The sequence below is a fragment of the Gracilinanus agilis genome, chromosome 2, assembly GCF_016433145.1.
Source record: "Gracilinanus agilis isolate LMUSP501 chromosome 2, AgileGrace, whole genome shotgun sequence".
Lineage (NCBI taxonomy): Eukaryota > Metazoa > Chordata > Mammalia > Didelphimorphia > Didelphidae > Gracilinanus > Gracilinanus agilis.
In genome coordinates, this window is record NC_058131.1 from 577,510,868 (window position 1) to 577,529,899 (window position 19,032).

Below are 19,032 nucleotides of genomic sequence, written 5' to 3' on the forward strand. Positions count from 1 at the left end.
GACATTCTCCAGACCCTAGAGTTCACAGCTCCATTTTATATCCCGCCTGTGAAACTGCATTAAAAAAAAATTCTTTTCTCTTGCTCCCTATCTCTTCCTGCTTCTGCTCCTTTTTAAAAGAAACTGTGGGGGGAAAATGGAACATTTTATTTTGTGAGAATTGATCAAGGGTTTGCTTGTTTTCCTGAAACAAAACCAGGAATATAAAAGATTATAGTCAGTTAACTCTTCATGGATGTGATAAAACAAAGACCAATAATAAAAGGCATTTTCATTATTGAATTGAGTAGCATTGAATTCATCCAAGCACACAAAAAAGTTAATGAACAAAATGAGTTAAGAAACATTAAAATCTATGCTATAAACAAAAGTTTATGTAGATTAAAATGAAGAGTTATTTTTGAAGCCTTTATGGAAAAAATGGGCTCTCCATTTAACTACTATGGGCATGGGCAGGTGAGAATGATATCAACGAGCAGAGTCAAGGAAATGAGAAAATCTAAACACTTTAGATTGGTCAATCAGTAGATCAATTTGTCCTGGAAGAGGGGTTTGTATAATGGAAGATAAATCTGAAAGGGTATTATAGTATGAGATTTTGTAGGGGTTAAAAGCTAGTTTGTAATTAGTTCTTTGGTTGAAAAATGTAGTTCTTTCTCTCAAAGAATCTTATATGATCTTTTCCCATGCATCACATTAAAGTATACTTACATTTACTTTATTTTTTTTTACTGATTTGTAGGGTAGAAGCAAAATTGGAACATTGGTATGTAACTGGTCTAATGCAACAAAATATTGTTCCATCTCTTGTGGCTTCCATTGGAGATAGCAGCTCATCACTACTTAAAATTGAATTTGAGACTAATCCAGAGAATAGCAATGCTGATCAAACTCTAGTAGTTCAGTCTCAGCCTGTAGAGATCATTTATGATGCTGTAAGTATAACACTGGAAAATGTTAAACATTGAACCAGTACTAGGGGGTTTTGTTGGAATCATGTGGCTCAGGTTGTATCTTTGATACATATGATTTAGATCATCTTACGGATGTGAGGTCCTGTGTTTCTGATTCTAAAATGATACTCTCTTTCCTCTCCATTTAATTCCTATGAAATCTGCCTTTATCAGATCTTCCCACCCTTTCTTATCATATAATTGCCTAGGGTCCCTAGCTTTCCTTTTCTTTGGGAGGCTTATAAGCAACAGATGTCACATAGAATCATTTCCAGTTTTTGTTCCCAAAATTTAGAGAAAATGTGGTAAAGCAATATTATAAGACAGTCTAGGAAATTATCCAAACTCATAACAGTTATCTAGAACTGAGCTGATTCTTGGGATAATGCACTATGAAAGCAGTATTTGTTAAATGGTAAGAATTAGCTCAATAATTATTTTACAGAAAACAATAAATGCAATGGCAGAATTCTTTCAAGCAAGTAAGAGATTAGATCTTGAACAGATAACATCAGCAACATTGATGAAACTAGAAGAAATTAAAGAGAAAACAGCTGCAGGTAAAATTATTTGAGCAATTCATTTATTTATAATGACAAACAGAATTTCTGATATTTACTTGGAAACTGCAACTGGAAACAGAAAAAAGTACATATGCAAGTTAATGTATTATTTTTAAGCACTAATGCCAATATTGAGAATAATCTATTTTGAAGCCTTTATTGAATTTTAATGACCTGGACCCATTGTAAAACTAAAAATAAGACAGATTGTCTTCCATATCATATTAGTGAACAAGTGACTTTTAAAATTCAAAAGATGATAATAGTCTTCTGCCCCAGAATGCATGCTTTGGTTATTCATCTATCAGGGACAGTTTTAAATGCTTGCTTAAAAACAGTCATGTACTTTGTAACCTATTCTGATCCATTTAAAATAGTCAAGATGATTGTTTTATCCTTATATTGTGTTCCTTTTTCCAATTTATATTATTAATGTTTGTTAATAACTTGTTTGTATTTTCTAACTTGTTCTCTTAATAGATATTTTATTGTCAATTTGCCATCTTTTAGGACTTACACACATTATTGAAACACGGAAAGTTCTTGATTTAAGAATTAATTTGAAGCCTTCCTACCTCATAGTACCAAGGACAGGATTCCATCATGAAAAATCAGATATTCTAATTTTGGATTTTGGTACCTTTCAGGTATGAATTTATGTGTGTATGTTGTGTTTTCTATATCCAGTGTTGATTCTTACAAAAACCCATCTCTTTTTTTGAATATTTTCCTTAAGATATCTTATGTTATATTATTCTGTATACTTTGAAACGGTTTTAAGACAATTTCCATCATATTATTACATATATAATACATATAAAACACATAAATGTAATATATATAATATGCATACATATTACAGACATATTATTTACAGTTTTTAGCATATTATTTTTAATACATTTGAGAATTTTGTGATTCATTGTTTGAATTTTTTTTTAATTCTAAGAGTTCAGGCAAGTTCCTCAATATTTGTTAAGTTACTAACATTTGTTAAGTAGAGGGAAGCAGCTTTGCTAGTGACTGACTGAAAACTAGACCTGGAGATGAAGGCTGATTCTTGGGATAATGCACTATGAAAGCAATATTTGTTAAATGGAAAGAATTAGCTTAATAATTATTTTACGGAAAACAAAACAATAAATGCAATGGCAGAATTCTTTGAAGAATGAAGAATTAAACTCTGGAACCCAACCATTGGCCATTATGGATTTAGGAAGGGGAAGATAGGTAGTACTGACCATAAGGTCAAGGCAATCTAACTGCTTGGGTCAAACTTGGGGAAAGGAGGGCTAAAAACCAAGTCCTAGACTGTCAAATTGCAGTTGATTCCACATAGATGCTGCCTTAAATATTCAATTCAGCATGTATTAAAATTTTTTTATTGCTGTTTTTATATCATCTTGCCCCACCCCCAGAGAATTATCTATCCCATATAATTTAATATACGTGTGTGTGTATGTGTGTATTTAAAGAAATAGAGAAAAAATAAGTAAAACCAATTTAAGTTACCAAAAAAGATCTGATAATATATACAGTGTTTTATATTTGTCCCATTACATTGTCTACCACTGTAAAGGAATAAAAAAAGGTGCTTTCTCATATCTCTTCTTTGGGGGCTATGCTTTGTAATTGTTTGTAAATATGTAATTTGTTCTTTGTAATTTTGTTGAATTAGTTTTCAGTCATTAGTAGTGGTCATTCTTTTCCTTAGCATTGTTGTGGCAGCAAGCATTTATTAAGCTTCTACTACAGGCAATTGAAAAGTCCTGGGCCTGGAGTTAGGAAGATCTTTAGTTCCGATCTAGTTGCAGACACTTATTAACTGTGTGATCCTAGATCAGTGATGGTGAACCTATAGTACAAGTGCCAAAGATGGCACACAGACAAGTTTATGTGGGCATGTGGTGCCTCCTACCGCCCCCAGTTCATTACTAGAAATCCAGAGGAACTCAGGTGGAGGTGCCCCCCTCCCATTCCCCACCATACCTGATGACATTTTTTCACATCCCTCATCCTTCTGCCCAGCTGCCCAATGGGAGTGCACAGGGCAGGAAGATAGGTGGCTCACACGAGGCAGAGCTGGAGAGGAGTAGAAGGCTTGAACCATTCCCTTCTCCTTCTATACTTGATGAGGACAATCCTCACTTCACTCACCCCTCTGCCCAATGGGAGCACTTTCTTTCTCCCCTGTGTGGGGTAAGGGAGTGGGGTGGAGCATACCTAGCATGTGGTGGGGAGGAGGGCCATGGCACTTGGTTTGGGGTGGGCATTGGGGGTGCAGGGCCCAGCACTTTGTCTCTAAAAGGTTTGCCATCACTACCCTAGATGATTCATTTAAGCAGTTATCTGCCTCAAATTTCCTTACCTGTAAAATGGAGATAATAATAACACCTCCCTCTTGGAGTTGTTGTGAGGATCAAATGAGATATAAGTTATAAAGTACTTAGTTGAGTGCTTGGCACATAGTAGGTGCTTAATAAAGTGATTTTGGTAGTGGGATAGGGGAATAGATACAATTAGGAGACTTTCAGGTCATTCCCCCCAAACTCTCCTGCCTCTCAGGAGAGAACAGAGAACAAATGAAAGGAATGTGTGTGGGGGTAAGGTCTTGATGAAAGACTACCAGGAATCCATTGGGAGAAGTATTTAGTTAATTCACGACTTGATCTAATTAAAAGTATTGAACTGTTTGTATTTTGTATGCATGGGAGGAATAAATTATATCTTTTTTCTTCACTGTAGCTAAATAGTATAGGTCAAGGTAAAAGACAAACTACTACTTCATCTCTAGAAGAAATAATGGATAAGGCATATGACAAGTTTGATGTTGAGATTAAAAGTGTCCAACTTCTTTTTGGAAGATCAGGTAAAAATTTCTTATTATGACTTTGGAATCCAGGAATTCTAATTCTAGTTGCTTTGTCAGATACATGGTGCACAAGAATACTTAGGTGTCGACTTGTTAAACTCCACGGAGTTTAGGTAAAGGAGTGTCTAAATGACTTAGTTAAAATTGAAATTCAATTCACAACATATGCCTTCTCATATTATCCAAGTCTCAGCCCAAGCATAACTTGGCCTATTTTGGATATATTTAACTACACACAAAGAAAATTAAAATTGTTTTCTTAATAGAACACGATATTGTTGACTAAGTTATTTTAACTAAAGCACAAACTAGCAATGCTTTTATTGTGTTTTGATTTTTAACACAAATGCTTATATCATTGATTAAACAAACATTCACTAAGTGTCTTTTCAAGAATACATCTGGCACAAACTTCTAGTTGCTGGGGATACAAATACAAAGAAAGAAACAATCTCTTCATTTTTTGTCTTTTCCAAAGATTTTAAAATTTTTGTGTATCTTATCAGCATTAGATGCAGTATAATTTTACATAACTATAGGTACTTTTTGTAATAAAAATAAAAACTATTAATACAGGCTATTACTTATTTTCTCTTGGTTAACAAGTTCATTTTGAGTATTCCTAAGTATATCAAATTGCTGGGAATGAAGAATAAAAAACTTGTTCTCAGTTCTCAGTGAGTTACATTATAACTTTGTGGCTGCTTAACCAAGGTCACATAGCTAGTGATTATAAGTACTGGAACTCATATCACAAAAACACCAGATTTCAGAGTTGGAAGAATGGCCATTTTTTCACTCAAAATATGAAAAGACTCTCCTGTGTACACATGTAGCAAGTGATTAATCAGGGAGGTGGACTTCCTTGCCTCCCAAGGCAGACTAGTCATCCTACTTTGGGGTAGCTCTGATTTTTACGATATTCATTATTATATCAAGTTTCAATCGAAGCTCTTTGCAGTTTCTACCCATTGTTCTAAGTTCTGCCTTCTAAGACCAAAGAGAACAAGTTAATTCCTCTTCTGTAGGACACATCCTTGAAAATGGTGACCATGTCTCCCCTAAGTCTTTTTCTTGGCTAGACATTTCTTTTGATTGGAGTTCACATTATGAGCTTTTGCCTTTTACCATTTAGGCTGTCTTCCTCTGGATGTTTTATTGTTACCTCCATTGCATCTCTACAATCATTGGGTATATTGTTCTCCTGATTCTACTTTCTTTTTTATCAATTCAATTAAATGAATACCGATATCAATTAAATAAAACCTCCCCAGTTTTCATGTTAATCCCTATAACTCTTTTTTCTGATAGCATAATATAATATTCCATTATATTTGTGTACCATGATTTGTGCAGCCATTCTCCAAATGATAGGGTCTTTGTTTTTAGTTTTCTGCTACCACAAAAAATACTGCCATAAATATTTCTGAGATAAATATGTATAGAAACACACATATCCATATATGTATGTATATATATTCACTTTTTCTTTTTATTTTTGCAATTTGCTGACAAATTCTGGGACTAACCTATTAACTTAGAAACCTTTATTTGCTTTTAAAGTCTGTGGCCCAAGGGGGAGCTAGGAATCTCAATGTATGGATTGAGAGCTGACTCAGAGACTGGAGGTCTTGGGTTCAAATTTGGTCTCAAACACTTCCTAGTTGTGTGACTCTGGACAAGTCACTTAAACTCTCAATGCCTAGCCCTTACCACTCTTCTACCTTGAAACCAATATATAGTATTGATTCTAAGATGGAAGGGTCAGGGCTTTAAAAAAAAATTCTTTGTTCTATGTTGTCACTCTCTAAATAAATACAGAACTATGTGCGTTGGTTTAATATGCGTCATTTTTGCCCTTGGCTAATCTGTTTCTTCATTCTTTTCAAGCAGTCTCTAGGTTTTTATTGAATGTCTACAATAAGAAAAACATTTTAGGTAATTTCTTTCTTTTTTTGTTGTAATTTTTTTGTAAAGGCGAAGATTGGAAAAAAGCTCGATTTCAGCACCCATCATCTTTGCATATATTACAGCCTATGGATATTCATGTTGAGTTGGCTAAATCAATGGTGGAAAAAGATATTAGAATGGCCAGGTAATATATGCTTGTATGTAAATTTCTTTCTTTTATAAGATAAATTTGACTGCTTCAATTACTTGATTTTGATCAAATTTCCATGGAGTAATAGTGCAGTGATTTCTTTTATTTAAGGTAAAAATATTTTATGGAGGAATTATGTGACTTGGCATAGATCTTACTTTAGGAGTACATAAGGATTTGTAGTCTTTAAATGTTAACTCTATTGTGTATGTGTATTTGTGTTTTCAAGTAGAACTGAGATTCTCATCATTAATAAAATAAAATGTAAAATTTGAATAATCTGGAAGATTATTACAAAATTAACAAAGTTTTTATTATCTGAGGGAATTTAAAAAGTGAAATTGTTTTTTAAATTTAAGAAAATTATCATGAAATGCTTATGAAACTTTAATTTTCTTGCAGTATTTTAGTCAGATTCTTAATCTCTGACTGAATATCATATAGTAAAAACCCATTTACAGGTTAGACTTTTAAATAATTGTCACAAAGCTTTTGTCCTTTGCATTAGAGTATATTATGCTTAGTATAATCTCTTAAAGAAAGCTCTGAAATGTATTCATTTCAGAAATATTTTCACTAAACATGGTATATACAGGACTAAGCTTATATTACCTGGAAAAAATATCTTCTAGAAAGCATGCCATTCTTTAATGTCTGCTAAATAAAGAAATTTATAGTTAGATTAAAGCCCTCCCAGATTGAGACATATGATTGTACAGTGGGGCATAATTATAAAAATATGCTTGGGAAAATAACTTTTAATTTTATTTTCAGATTTAAAGTTTCAGGTGGGCTTCCTTTGATGCATGTGAGACTATCTGACCAAAAAATGAAAAATGTACTGGATTTGATTCACAGTATCCCCTTGCCAACAAAATCAAATGTGCAATCTCCAAAGAGAAAGGTAAATGCATTCAGAAAATATTTTCAATCTAATTGTTATTTTTGGTAGTTTTTCTCATTTTTTTTGCAACTTATTTTGACTTTTGAATTATTCTTTAAGTCACTTTCACCTCGTTTAGGGATTTTTGTAGTGTTAGGTGATTTGGTGTTTATTTTGCTAATATTTGATAAAATTGAATCATTGAATAACAAAAAGTTGGAGCTCATTTCCATAATTTCAGTAAACTAATGAGATGGTGTGTATATGGTTAGCCAGGAAGGTGAGGAGAATACATCAGCCAACAAAATAGCTACTTCTCTAATGTTATGGTGCTCCCTCAGTGTAGCTAGGCATGAAATTCTCTGTGTTATGCCACAACGCATATAATTGTCACATACTTTGTAATATGAAAAAAGTTAAAAAAATTCTTGACCATTCAACTTTGAATTTGCCTTCAGAAGTGAATTGTCAATTATAGATCATAATCCTTAGAATATTAAGTTTCTTTATAATGCCGTTTTAAGAAAAGGAGATAATTTTGCATTGATAAGTTATCTTTTATTACCTTTGTGGTGAAGTATTGAAATTTAGCTTAGCTTTGATATATTTACTTAAGAAATTATTATTTTGGATAAACCCTTTATATCTTCCTTCCCTAATATTATTTCCTACCTTCCCTCCCTTACCTTATATGTCTGTGGAGTTAATAAGGAGAGTGATTAGAGAAGAGTTCAAAATTTGTGAAGGGTTAATTGTTATTTGACAATATTAGATATAGAGAAACTAGTCAGTCATCATTTATTTTGTAAGCTGAGTTAAAGGCTGGTCCTTACTCAGACTCCATCTTTGCCTCCCTTTCCCCACCTGAGGTTCCTGAGACAACTGTTAGGGCTTTCCTTTGATCCACTTTCCTGACAAATCATCCTTTAAAGATAATAAACCCTTTTGTGTTTCAATAGACCTATTAGTTTAATTTGTCTGTTAGTTATTAAGAGAGGAAAGAAGAGGGAAAGAACCAACATACTCTGGACTTGAAGGGAAGCCGGGGTATCCATATTGAAGGAAGGTGTAACTTCAAAACAAGTCCCTTCCTGTGAAATTAACTAAACCCTGTTTGTTAATTTTAGTTTAGTCTATTTCCCTCAGCCTGTGTTTGAGTCTAAGTTCCAGTCTGTAAAGCCTGCTGTTTGTCTGTTTAGTTTAATTTCTCCCCTCCCTGAAGATCTCTGTTTCCCTTCTGTGTTATACTCCTGACTTTAGCCATATTATATCCTGAATCTCCTTAATCCCAGCCTACCTGTAACCTAGATTACCCACTTAGCAAGTCTCTGACAATCTCCTTTCAAATTCCCTTATCCCACACACCTTTCCTCAAATTATCCCCATAACAGTGGTCATGCATACATTGACCTTTGACAATAAATAAAATAATTGTTTTTATATATGGTTATGTATGTGTTTATATACATATATACATATTTAGCATCTTTTAAGTATTTATGATAGTCCAATATTTTGAAAATTCTATTTAGGTATAAAAGATAAGATAATTATATATCTGATATGCTTTGTAAAAAGACACATTTATATATAGAATAACTTTTATGACTTCAATCCTGAATAATTCAGTAATCATTTATTAAACATCCACATAAAGCTAGACCCTGGGGATACAAAGACAAATAGTCATTATCTACAAAGAGCTTACCTTTTATTTTTACCCATCTGTTCTTTTCTAGGTAGCATCTATTCCCATTATTTCTGTTGGGACAAAAAGACTACTGGACACTTCACTGCTACTAGAAGAATTAGAATCAGGTAAGGAATTATAAATTGTAGAATGTGCTTCTTTAAAAATCTTTAAACTAATACTAAAAAATTAAAATGTGTGAAAATAATAAAAAATTCTGTAGCAATTTACTGACAGCATGGTATAGTACAAAGATTTTGATTTGATTATCAGGCTACTTCAGTTTTAGCCATAGCCAACCCAAAGGTAGTATCGATTCAAACTAGTCAGGCCACTGAGTATCTTATGTGAGATAAAGAATCTCAGTTTATTTACTTGGAATTAAGGGGTTAGGCTAGATGATATGCCAGAACTTTACATTTAGCAATTCTAAATAGTAGGAATAAGTAATCTTATTCTTAATAGGAATTTAAAATACTTCTTAAATTGACTTCTATTTGTGACTAAGAATCAAATCTAAAAAATGATAAGGAAACAGTAGTGTTATCATCCATGGTGTAAAATGGAAATAGAAGTACTGTTCTGAAAAGCTATTTGTAAGAATATGCCATTTTTTTTTTTGTATTTGCAAGTATACTGGGGGAAAAAAACATAACCAATAGCAACAGTAACAATAGCTAGCATTTTTATAGACCTTTAAGGCTCAAAAATGCTATATAGATTCTATCCTCTCAACAATCCTGGGTGTTAGGTTCTAGTATTATCCTCATTTTTCAGGTGAGGAAAACAAGGAAGAGTAAATGTATTGCCCAAGATCTCATAGGAAGTGTCTGAGACAGATTTGAACTCAGGTATTTTTGATTTCAGGTCCAATAGCATTTTATCTACTGGATTTGTTAGTTAACATCAATAAATTGAGTCATTTCTAGGGACTTAAACATTAAAACTAATGTTGTCTTGATATAAAGGTTTTCTCGATTAAATGGCATTTTAATGATGGTCAATTTAGATGTTGAGTATTTATATGTAATTTTCAGCTATGGTATTTCAGGCTCAATAAATATTTCTTTCCTTTAGAATCTGATGATGAATATTTTGATGCTGAAGATGGAGGACAACAGACTGGTAGAAGTGTCAAAGGATCTGAGATAAATAAAGTCACAGAACCCCCAAATGAAGAGCTCATTGATCTTCAGCTCAAATTTGAAATTAAAGAGGTACCTATTAAATGTTTCCTTAGGAATATCTACATACAAGTTATCATCTGAATAAACTGATATAGGCTCTTTTTTATTTTTTTTTTGCAGACAAAAAATGCAAACTTATATAAATGTTTATTCATTTCCCTTCAAATCATGAAAATGAATTGTATTGAACTTCTTTCAACTTTTTTTTTTTAACTGTTCTATCTCCCACCTTAGGTGATATTGGAACTTACCAAACAACAGGAAAAAGAAGATACTATTCTTATGTTTAATGTCCTACAGTTGGGAACAGAAGCTACAGTTCGAACTTTTGACATGATCGTAGTATCTTATTTAAAGAAAATAAGCTTAGATTACTACGAAATTCAAGGTAAAATTTACAAAAATCAAAAATAGTGGATTCTTTTATGATGTTTAATTAGAACTTATTATACTTTAAGCCTAAATTGTTATTTTTTTGTCTGAGCTGAAATTAGGCATCATCTTGTAAAAATTAAAATTAATATATAATAATAAGTTAAAATATTATTTTTATAAGATTTATTAGTAATCACTAGAAGTAAAGGAATAAAAAGGTAACAAAATGAAATCACGTACCAAATTAATCTACCTGTTCAAAATTCCTGCATTAGCTGCCCTCATTCCAAGAGAAGAGGCTAGTGCCAGAAATCCACCGAATTTATCCTCTGTCTATGTCAGTACGTAACGACAGGAAGTCATTGGGCTCCTGGGTAATGTTTCAAAAATACAAAATTTCCAATAACACATTCCCCCATGAGATCCTTGGAAGACTGGTCTCTCCAATGGATCTTGTAAACATAACCAAGTTTTAAATTACAATAACTTGGGGATAAGAGGAAAAGAGAACAAAACCAGTGATTGCACATTGACAAAAAGCCAATTAGGGGGCAGTCCCCTTTGGCGTAAGATTGTACATTCAAAAAGAATGCATTCAACCCACCAAAGTTCAATCAGCTGCATCCTAAAGTTCATTCTGGATCTTCTTGATGCATTGTAGGCTTCTGCAGACATCCTCATGGTGCCTTCTCCAAACAGTTCACTTTCTGGATTCTAGGAAGTGGCAAATTTCTTATCCTAAAATTACTCTCGAAAGAATTAAAACTTTGCATTATAGGATAATAATACATTCCCCTTTGAGGAGAATGGTGACAAACAAAGGGAACACTCGGATGCATGGCTGAGTTATGAGGTATATGAATCAATTGGCAAAAGAAAGTCGAGAACATCAAAAAAGCCAAATAAAAGAGAAAAAATAACTTGTGGATGAAATATAAAATATTTTAAAGTCTTATGTCTAAAAAAATCTAAAGGAAAAATAAAACTATTATAGTTTTGAATCAGGGCCCAATTAAAGTGATTTATGTAATTATGCACTTACCCAAGCAGTAGCCAGGTCTATAGAAAGTTTGCCACACTATGAAAGACAGAAAAGGGACTAGATTATAGGAGCCAGGATGGCAGCCAAAGTTATGTTTGTTAGGGCTCAGAGAAAGTCCTGCCTCTGATATATGTCAAAACAGTCATAACCTCGAACCCCAAACAAGTTCAAGTCCTCTTATCTTGGCTCAAAATTTCATCAATCCCACTGGATTGGTTGGTTTCTTTGACCTTCGTGCTCTTTAGGCATTATGCAGGTTAGCTTTGTGCTTCTTTGGCACTGTGCAGTGGTTCTTTTTGTATTTCCTTCTCCTAGAATCAGACAGAATCATTAAGCAAAGTCCCATAATTTTTTAAACAATCAGTGGCATTATTTCTATAATTTAAAGGTTTTGGAGTATGCGTTAATACTAGAACAAATGTATTTTAAACTTATATTACTGCAAAATCAAAAAAGTTAAAGAAAATCTCAATACTGGTGACATATGCTTCAAATACAAAAAGGAGAGAAAAAAGAAACGCAAATACTATATTGCACATTCAAGGGAAAAGAATAATAAAAAATGTTTTAAAAATCAAAAAGATATAGCTTACAATCAGTGACACACAGTGTTAGCCAAAGAGAGGTAGAATATAAAGGTTTCTCACCAAAAATGAGATCCATTTCTTTTTTTAACTTGGCCATGATTCACTGTGTGAGTGCAAATGATTTTTTTTACAAAATAACAGATTTATTAAATAGTAATATACAATAATGCACATTCAAAGAAATACCAAAATGACAAGAGCCCAGTTAATGACAATAGCAAACAAACCCACTATCATATAGGATTCACATGAGTCTGCTGTGTGACGTTTTAAAAAAAAAAAAAACCTTAGAAGCTAATGGATACTTGTCACAAGTTTTTCAGGTATAGCAAATCTTTCAACCTTGGCTGAGATATTTTTAAATAGTTTATTACTGCCATTATTTCAAAATTTGGAAGAAAAGCCTAAAAACCCCCACAGATCTTTGTACTGTTGATGAAAACCTATTTGGGGTCTAAAATATCACCAAGAAATCTAGATCCTTCTGGTGGAAAAGTAGAATAAGCTGAAGAGTTAAAACTATTAAATCATCCAGATACTGCTTGCTACCTGGTAGTGCTCCCTCTGGGGAGCCATCTATGGATACCATGGCCTAGGAACACCTTCCCAGCTCCTTTGGTATGAGACTGTTTTATATATATATATATATATGCAGAGGTGGGGAATACAATAGTGCCATTGCACTTCACTTCAGCTACAAAATCGACACTTTTAAAAACAATTGAGATATTTAGATCATTAAATTCTCCAAAGATTGTATACAGATTATAACCACTTTTGATGGAGTCCATCCATCATCATGTATGTGACAATTGACAAAGATAAAAGGGAAGAAAAGACTGTATAAGCAACATGTGACCTCAATAGCTCAGATGGACTTATGGGCTTTTACAATGATATTTTGTTCAGTATAGTTAAAGGGGAAAGGTATAAAATAAAGTCGTCTAACCAAATTTATCTAATAGCCAAAAAACACAGTAGCTTAAAATGATTGAGTGTAACAGAAAGACATTGATAAGATTAACATATGAACTTAAAAAAAAAATGAAATGTTAAAGTAAGTAGTCAGATACAGAGACTTCCATAAAAGAGTGGAGTCTGAAAAGTCTTAAAATCCACTGCCAGACCCTTTTAAAGTTTCTTCCCCTCCCCAGGATCATTATCCATTTGCATTTATTTTGTCACCTCTCTGGAGTCCTTCATATCTGCACTGGGCATAGTGTGGATGATCCTCATAATGGGTATGTTACAGAGGCTGGGCAGACCCATATGGCCAGGGGGTGTAGGGAGATGAATCACTCCCCTGAATCTCAAGATCATTCAAGCTAATCAAAAGGACCAGCACACTCAAGAATGGTAGGAAGAAAAAAAACGTCCTAAAACTGGGAGCTGTTTGAAATAGGTAATGCATTGCTCTTTCATAGAGTGAGCCATGCTTGCAATTCTACTTCCTTTTTGGAAGAGTAACTTTCCTTCCCCTTCCCCCTTGGGGTGAAATGCTAGGGACCACATGCTTCCCCTGCCAGGAAGACAGGGAGTTAGGGTTAGAAACTCTCCTCAGGAGGCTAATTATTGCCTAAGGGAAACACACCCAGCTTCCAAGGCAAGCAGTGAGCAAGCACTCAGCTGTTGGTAATGTAAGGGAAGAATTTATACTTTCCAAGCCTTGGGAGAGAAACAGCAACAGCAATAGCAACAGCAGGATAGGAACAGAAGCAGCAGAAGCAGGCAGCTGGGAGTTAGCAACAGGAGTTTAGATCAGCAGCAAAAAGGATCTGCAAGAAGAGAGCTCTTTCGACCAAAAGCTCCCAGAAAAGCCACTCAAACAAAAGCAGCCAGGTGGCTGGGGAAAATGGGAAAAAGAGGATAAAGCAAAACAAAACAAAAAAAACAACAACAGTAGGAGCAGGGCACCAGAAACATCAAGAGAGAAACACAGCTTTACAAAATGTATCTAGGCTATCTTAGAAAAATTGAGAATTATTTTTCTAACTTCAGGTTGCCAAAAGTGTAAAAATTAAAATTAATATATAATAATTTAGAATATTATTTTTATAAGATGTATTAGTAATCACTAGAAGGAAAGAAATAAAAAGGTAACAAAATTAAGCCATTTGTCAAGTTAATCTACCTGTTCAAAAGTCCTGCATTCACAGCTGTCCTCATTCCAAGGGAAGAGGCTAGCCCTGGAAATCCACCAAATTTATTCCCTGTCTAGGTCAGTACATAACTCCAGGAAATCAGTGGGCTCCTGGTTAATGTAGTTTTAAAAATACAAAATTTCCAATAACACAGTCTTTAGGTCAGGAAGAAAGGGACTTTTTAATGCAAGATATAGGCCCACAAATTATAAGTTGGAAGAAATGAACATTAAAATTAAATTTTATTGACATTTTGTTTTCATTATCAGCTACATTTTATAATATACTCCTACTCTTCTAAAAGCAATCCTTCTTTAAAAAGAGAATAAGAAGAAAAAAAGCAATTCAGTAGCACTAACATTTGAAAAATATCTGACACATACAGTGTTCTATACCTACTGCTTCCTATTATTACTTCAGAGGAAGAATGCCCCCCTCAAGTCTAATTTGAGGCCAAGGTCAGTCATAACTTGACAATATCTAATACTGATTGTCTTTTTATTCTTCCTTTTACATTGTAGTCATTGCTTATATTGCTTTTCTAGTCATGCCTATTTCATTTTCCATCAGCTAATATAACTCCTTTTTTTTAGTAATCATATTTATTTTTTCTGAAAGCACAATAATAGTATTATATTCACATGAAATTTGTTCAGTAGTTTGCTAAATGATGTACGTCTACTTTGTTTCTGGGTGATTGCTATAATAAATAGTGCTGCTATAAATATTTTAATGTATATGGGGCCTTTTTTTGATCATTGACTTCAATGGAGAATATCTGTAGCAGTGCAATCTCTGATTCAAAGGGTATCAACATTTTAGTCACTACAGAAAGACTATTTAAATAAAAATTTCAGTAAGTCAGTCTTCTCTAAATGAAGAGTATTATCTGAGAGGTTATGAAAAGAAATTGAGGTATATTAGACATTGGAGCAGAATCTAATGATTTGTTAGCTTTTTCATAATAATAAGTATACGATTACTTAGAAGAACTTCCTTATTCTCTGTGACAGAGCCTGGGACCAAAACCCCCTTTCCTCTTTCACAATCTGTATAGAGACCAATAGGTCCCTGTTACGAATAATATTGATATAGATGGATATATTCAAAAGTATTAATAGTTTATTTAAAACCATATTGGTAATTAAGAAGGCCATGTGCCTGATAAGATCCAATTAAAATCACCCAGCATTACCTTCTGCCCACCTGGCTGCTTCATACAAAAGAGCGTGTCTCCCAATTACATCAGGAGTCTTATGCCTCTATCTATGTATCACACTTCCTGCGTAAGAGGAATCATGGGAAATGTAGTTATTAAGTCCTCTAAAAGTCCACAGGAAGTTTATATCATGGACCTGAATATTAAGGCTCAATGAACCCCAAATTTCCAATAACACATTCCCCCCTGAAGAGTGATGAGAGACTGGTCTCCTCGAATGCTCTTTTAAACATAACTAGCTTTTAAAGTTACAGAAATTTGGGGATAAAAAGAAAAGAGGACAAAAAACAATGACCAATGATTGGTAGGTGCATTGACAAAAGCCAATTAGGGGCAGTCCTCTTTGGCATATGAGTGTACATTTAAAACAAATGTATTCAACTCCCAATAGTTCAATCAACTGCACCCCAAAGTTCAATTTGGATCTTTATGATCCAGTGAAGTCTCTTCAGGCATCTTCATGGTGCTTTCTCCAACAGGTTCATTGTCTGGATTCTGGGGAGATGGCAAATTTCTTATCCTAAAATTACTTTCAAAAGAATTGAAACTTTACATTATAGATTATAAAACACACATTCCCTTCTGAGGAGAATTATACATTCCCCCCTGAAATTACTTCTAAAAGAGTTAAAATTTTACATTATAGATTATAATATAGACGTTATGATTATAAAACTTACACATACCACTGAAGAGAATCAATAATACATTCTGCCCTGAAGAGGGTGCCCCAGGTCAGCTAAGGATACATGGCTAAGTCATGAGGTTGTAGGAAATCAACCATCAAAATAAATAAATAAATAAATAAATAAAAATAAAATCCAAATAAAAGAGAAAAAATAATTTGTGAATGAAATGTAAAATGTGAAAGTGTTATGTACAAAAAAATGTAAGGAAAAATAAACTTGTAACAGTTCTGTGAACCAAGGCCCAATTAAAGTGATTTAAACAGTTTGGAATTACCCATTCAGGAGCTGGCACTACAGAAAGTTGCCATTCCATATATAAGAGAGATAATAGGACCAAATATGTGTTCAAAGGAAGTATCTTTCTCTGTTCTGATTTGCATGCACCTTCTCAGGGATGAGCCATAATGATAGCCAATCTTAGGTGCTTGCTAGAAAATTAGCTCTGGGGAAGCCTGGCCTCTAACTTGTTAGAAAAACTGCAACCCCGAACCTTAAACACTAGTTTTAAACCCTTCAGTATTGGCATAGAACTTCCTCAATCTCTGGTCTGCATGACCTTTTGCTCCTTGGCACTTTGCAGATTCTCAGTCTCCATGACCTTGTGGCTATTTTGCTCCCTTCTCCTGGAATCAGACGGAGAGACATTAACCACAGTCCCATAATATTTACCAATAATTGGCAGGTTACCATAGTCTAAGGCTTTTTGGGTATGCATTAATATTATAGCAAATATATATATACATATATTTATAGTAAACTTATATTACTATAAAATCAAAAAAGGATTAACATTGATTATATGTACTTTAAGTACAAAAATGAGAATAAAGGAAAAGATTCAATTACTCTATTAAAAATTAAAAGGAAAAGCAATAAGAAAATTTTAAAGAATTCAGGGAAAAATACAATGCTCTCAAGCATAAAAATGAGAGAGCAAAAACCTCAAACACTGTATTACACATAGAAAGAAAATAATAAAAGAATGTTTTAAAAATCAAAAAATATATATAGCTTAGAATTAGTTAAAGGTTTTTCACCCAAAAATGAGATCCATTTCCTATTAAGCTTTTGCATGAACTGTGAGTGTAAATGGCTTTTATAAAATAGCAGATTCATAATGCACATTCAAATAAAGTACCATAATTTCCAATAACACATTTAAAGACAATAACAAACAAACCTATTATTATAACCGCTTGTTTTGATGTTTAAAGATTGTATACTTGTCACAAATTCAACAGGTATAATAAATCATTCAAACTTGGCTAAGATATTTTCTTAACAAACTCTATTATTGCCTCCATGGCAATTGTGGGACAGAGCCTAAAAAAAAAACTGATTAAAAAAAAAAACCTTCTGAGTCTAAGTTATCCTCAGGAATTAGAGATCCTTCTAATGAGAAAGCAAGCCAAAACAAAGAGACAAAATATCAAGCATACAGGAACTCTCCTGGCTTCCTGTGTAATATACAAAAGCTTGGGCAGGAAACCTCTATTTGTTTCCTCTACCCCTTTAAGACAAAATTCTTTAAAATATATATATATATATATATAAAACTTTATCATTAATACAGAATGGTACTAAAGTCAATTCTAAAGACCTCTTATAAAATTTAAATTCTCAAGTCATTAAAATCTTCAAGGTTGTACACAATTATCAAGATAGAATAAAAGCTTAAGGCATGTGATTCTATAGTTGAGATGGCATATCCAGTATACATAAGGCTTATGGGCTTTTTACAACTTAAAAAATGTTTAAGATGTTCATAAATGGTACAGATAACAGAATTAGATTAATACAGGTAAACTTAAAAAAATGAAACCTTAAAGAAATCAGGAAATACAATATAAGGAACACATTACAAGCAATGCAGTCAAAACCCCTTTCTACCAATTCTAATAGATTTGTACACTATTTGAGAGTTACAATAAAATCATGAACAGAATTAATCTAGCAGCCAAAGCTTCATTAGCTTAAATGATCTAGGGTAACAGAAAAATCAGTGTAAAATAACAAAATTAAATCACAAAACAACAATCAGCAAAATACAGTAAGATACAGAGACTTTTAAAAAAGAACCCCATGCAGCCTAAGATTTTAAAATTCACCTCTGGTCCAATTCAGGTTCCTTCTAACTGAGCTCTGCATTGAGCACAGATTGGATAACTCCATAAGGGTATATAGTTCAGAGTCTTGGGCAGGCCTAGTGTGCGGGGGTTGAATCCCCCCCCCCCCCGAGTTTCAGGCAAGATAATCGCAAGGAAAAGTTTGAAATGTCATGGGGTCCACGCTTGCCATTCTACTTCCTGTTTGGAGAGTAAAAGCTAGGGCCCATGTGAAAGCCAACTGGAGTAGGGGCTAGAGAAAGCCCTAGGTTGGAGATCCCACTTGGTGGGCTTGTGGGGGGAGGAAGGTAGCTAGAGAAGCTTTTGCTCTATTGATGGGATTAAGCCAGGGCAGAGTTGATCTGCAGAGCTGGATGTGCCCTGAGGTCTAAACCTCCAGAGAAGGAGGTGGGGCCAAGATGTAGTGTTTTCACAGCAACTAGGCTGCCCTCTCTGCATTTCTCCTCCAGCCACCTCCCTGCCATCTGTGTTCAATGCCTTGAGCCTGGCACAGCTGTGCCAACAAGGCCCTCCCTTCAGACTAGTGCCATTGCCTGCCCAGAGATTCCAGGAACCTCTGGAGACTCAGCACAGCATGTGGGAGAGGGGTCCTTGTATCTTTCTT

General features: G+C 33.8%; 1 protein-coding gene across 4 annotated transcripts in view; it reads left to right on the forward strand.

Annotated features, from left to right (window-relative positions):
- The window catches only part of VPS13C (vacuolar protein sorting 13 homolog C), a 210,849-nt gene that overhangs the window by 70,792 nt on the left and 121,025 nt on the right, over positions 1–19,032 (forward strand). For all 4 annotated transcript variants that reach the window (XM_044665387.1, XM_044665388.1, XM_044665389.1 and 1 more), the window contains 9 exons: positions 743–935; positions 1,399–1,513; positions 2,027–2,163; positions 4,262–4,385; positions 6,366–6,483; positions 7,264–7,393; positions 9,112–9,190; positions 10,140–10,279; positions 10,484–10,637. In XM_044665387.1, the coding sequence (XP_044521322.1) occupies positions 743–935; positions 1,399–1,513; positions 2,027–2,163; positions 4,262–4,385; positions 6,366–6,483; positions 7,264–7,393; positions 9,112–9,190; positions 10,140–10,279; positions 10,484–10,637 (1,190 nt within the window). The remainder of the gene's footprint in view (positions 1–742; positions 936–1,398; positions 1,514–2,026; positions 2,164–4,261; positions 4,386–6,365; positions 6,484–7,263; positions 7,394–9,111; positions 9,191–10,139; positions 10,280–10,483; positions 10,638–19,032) is intronic.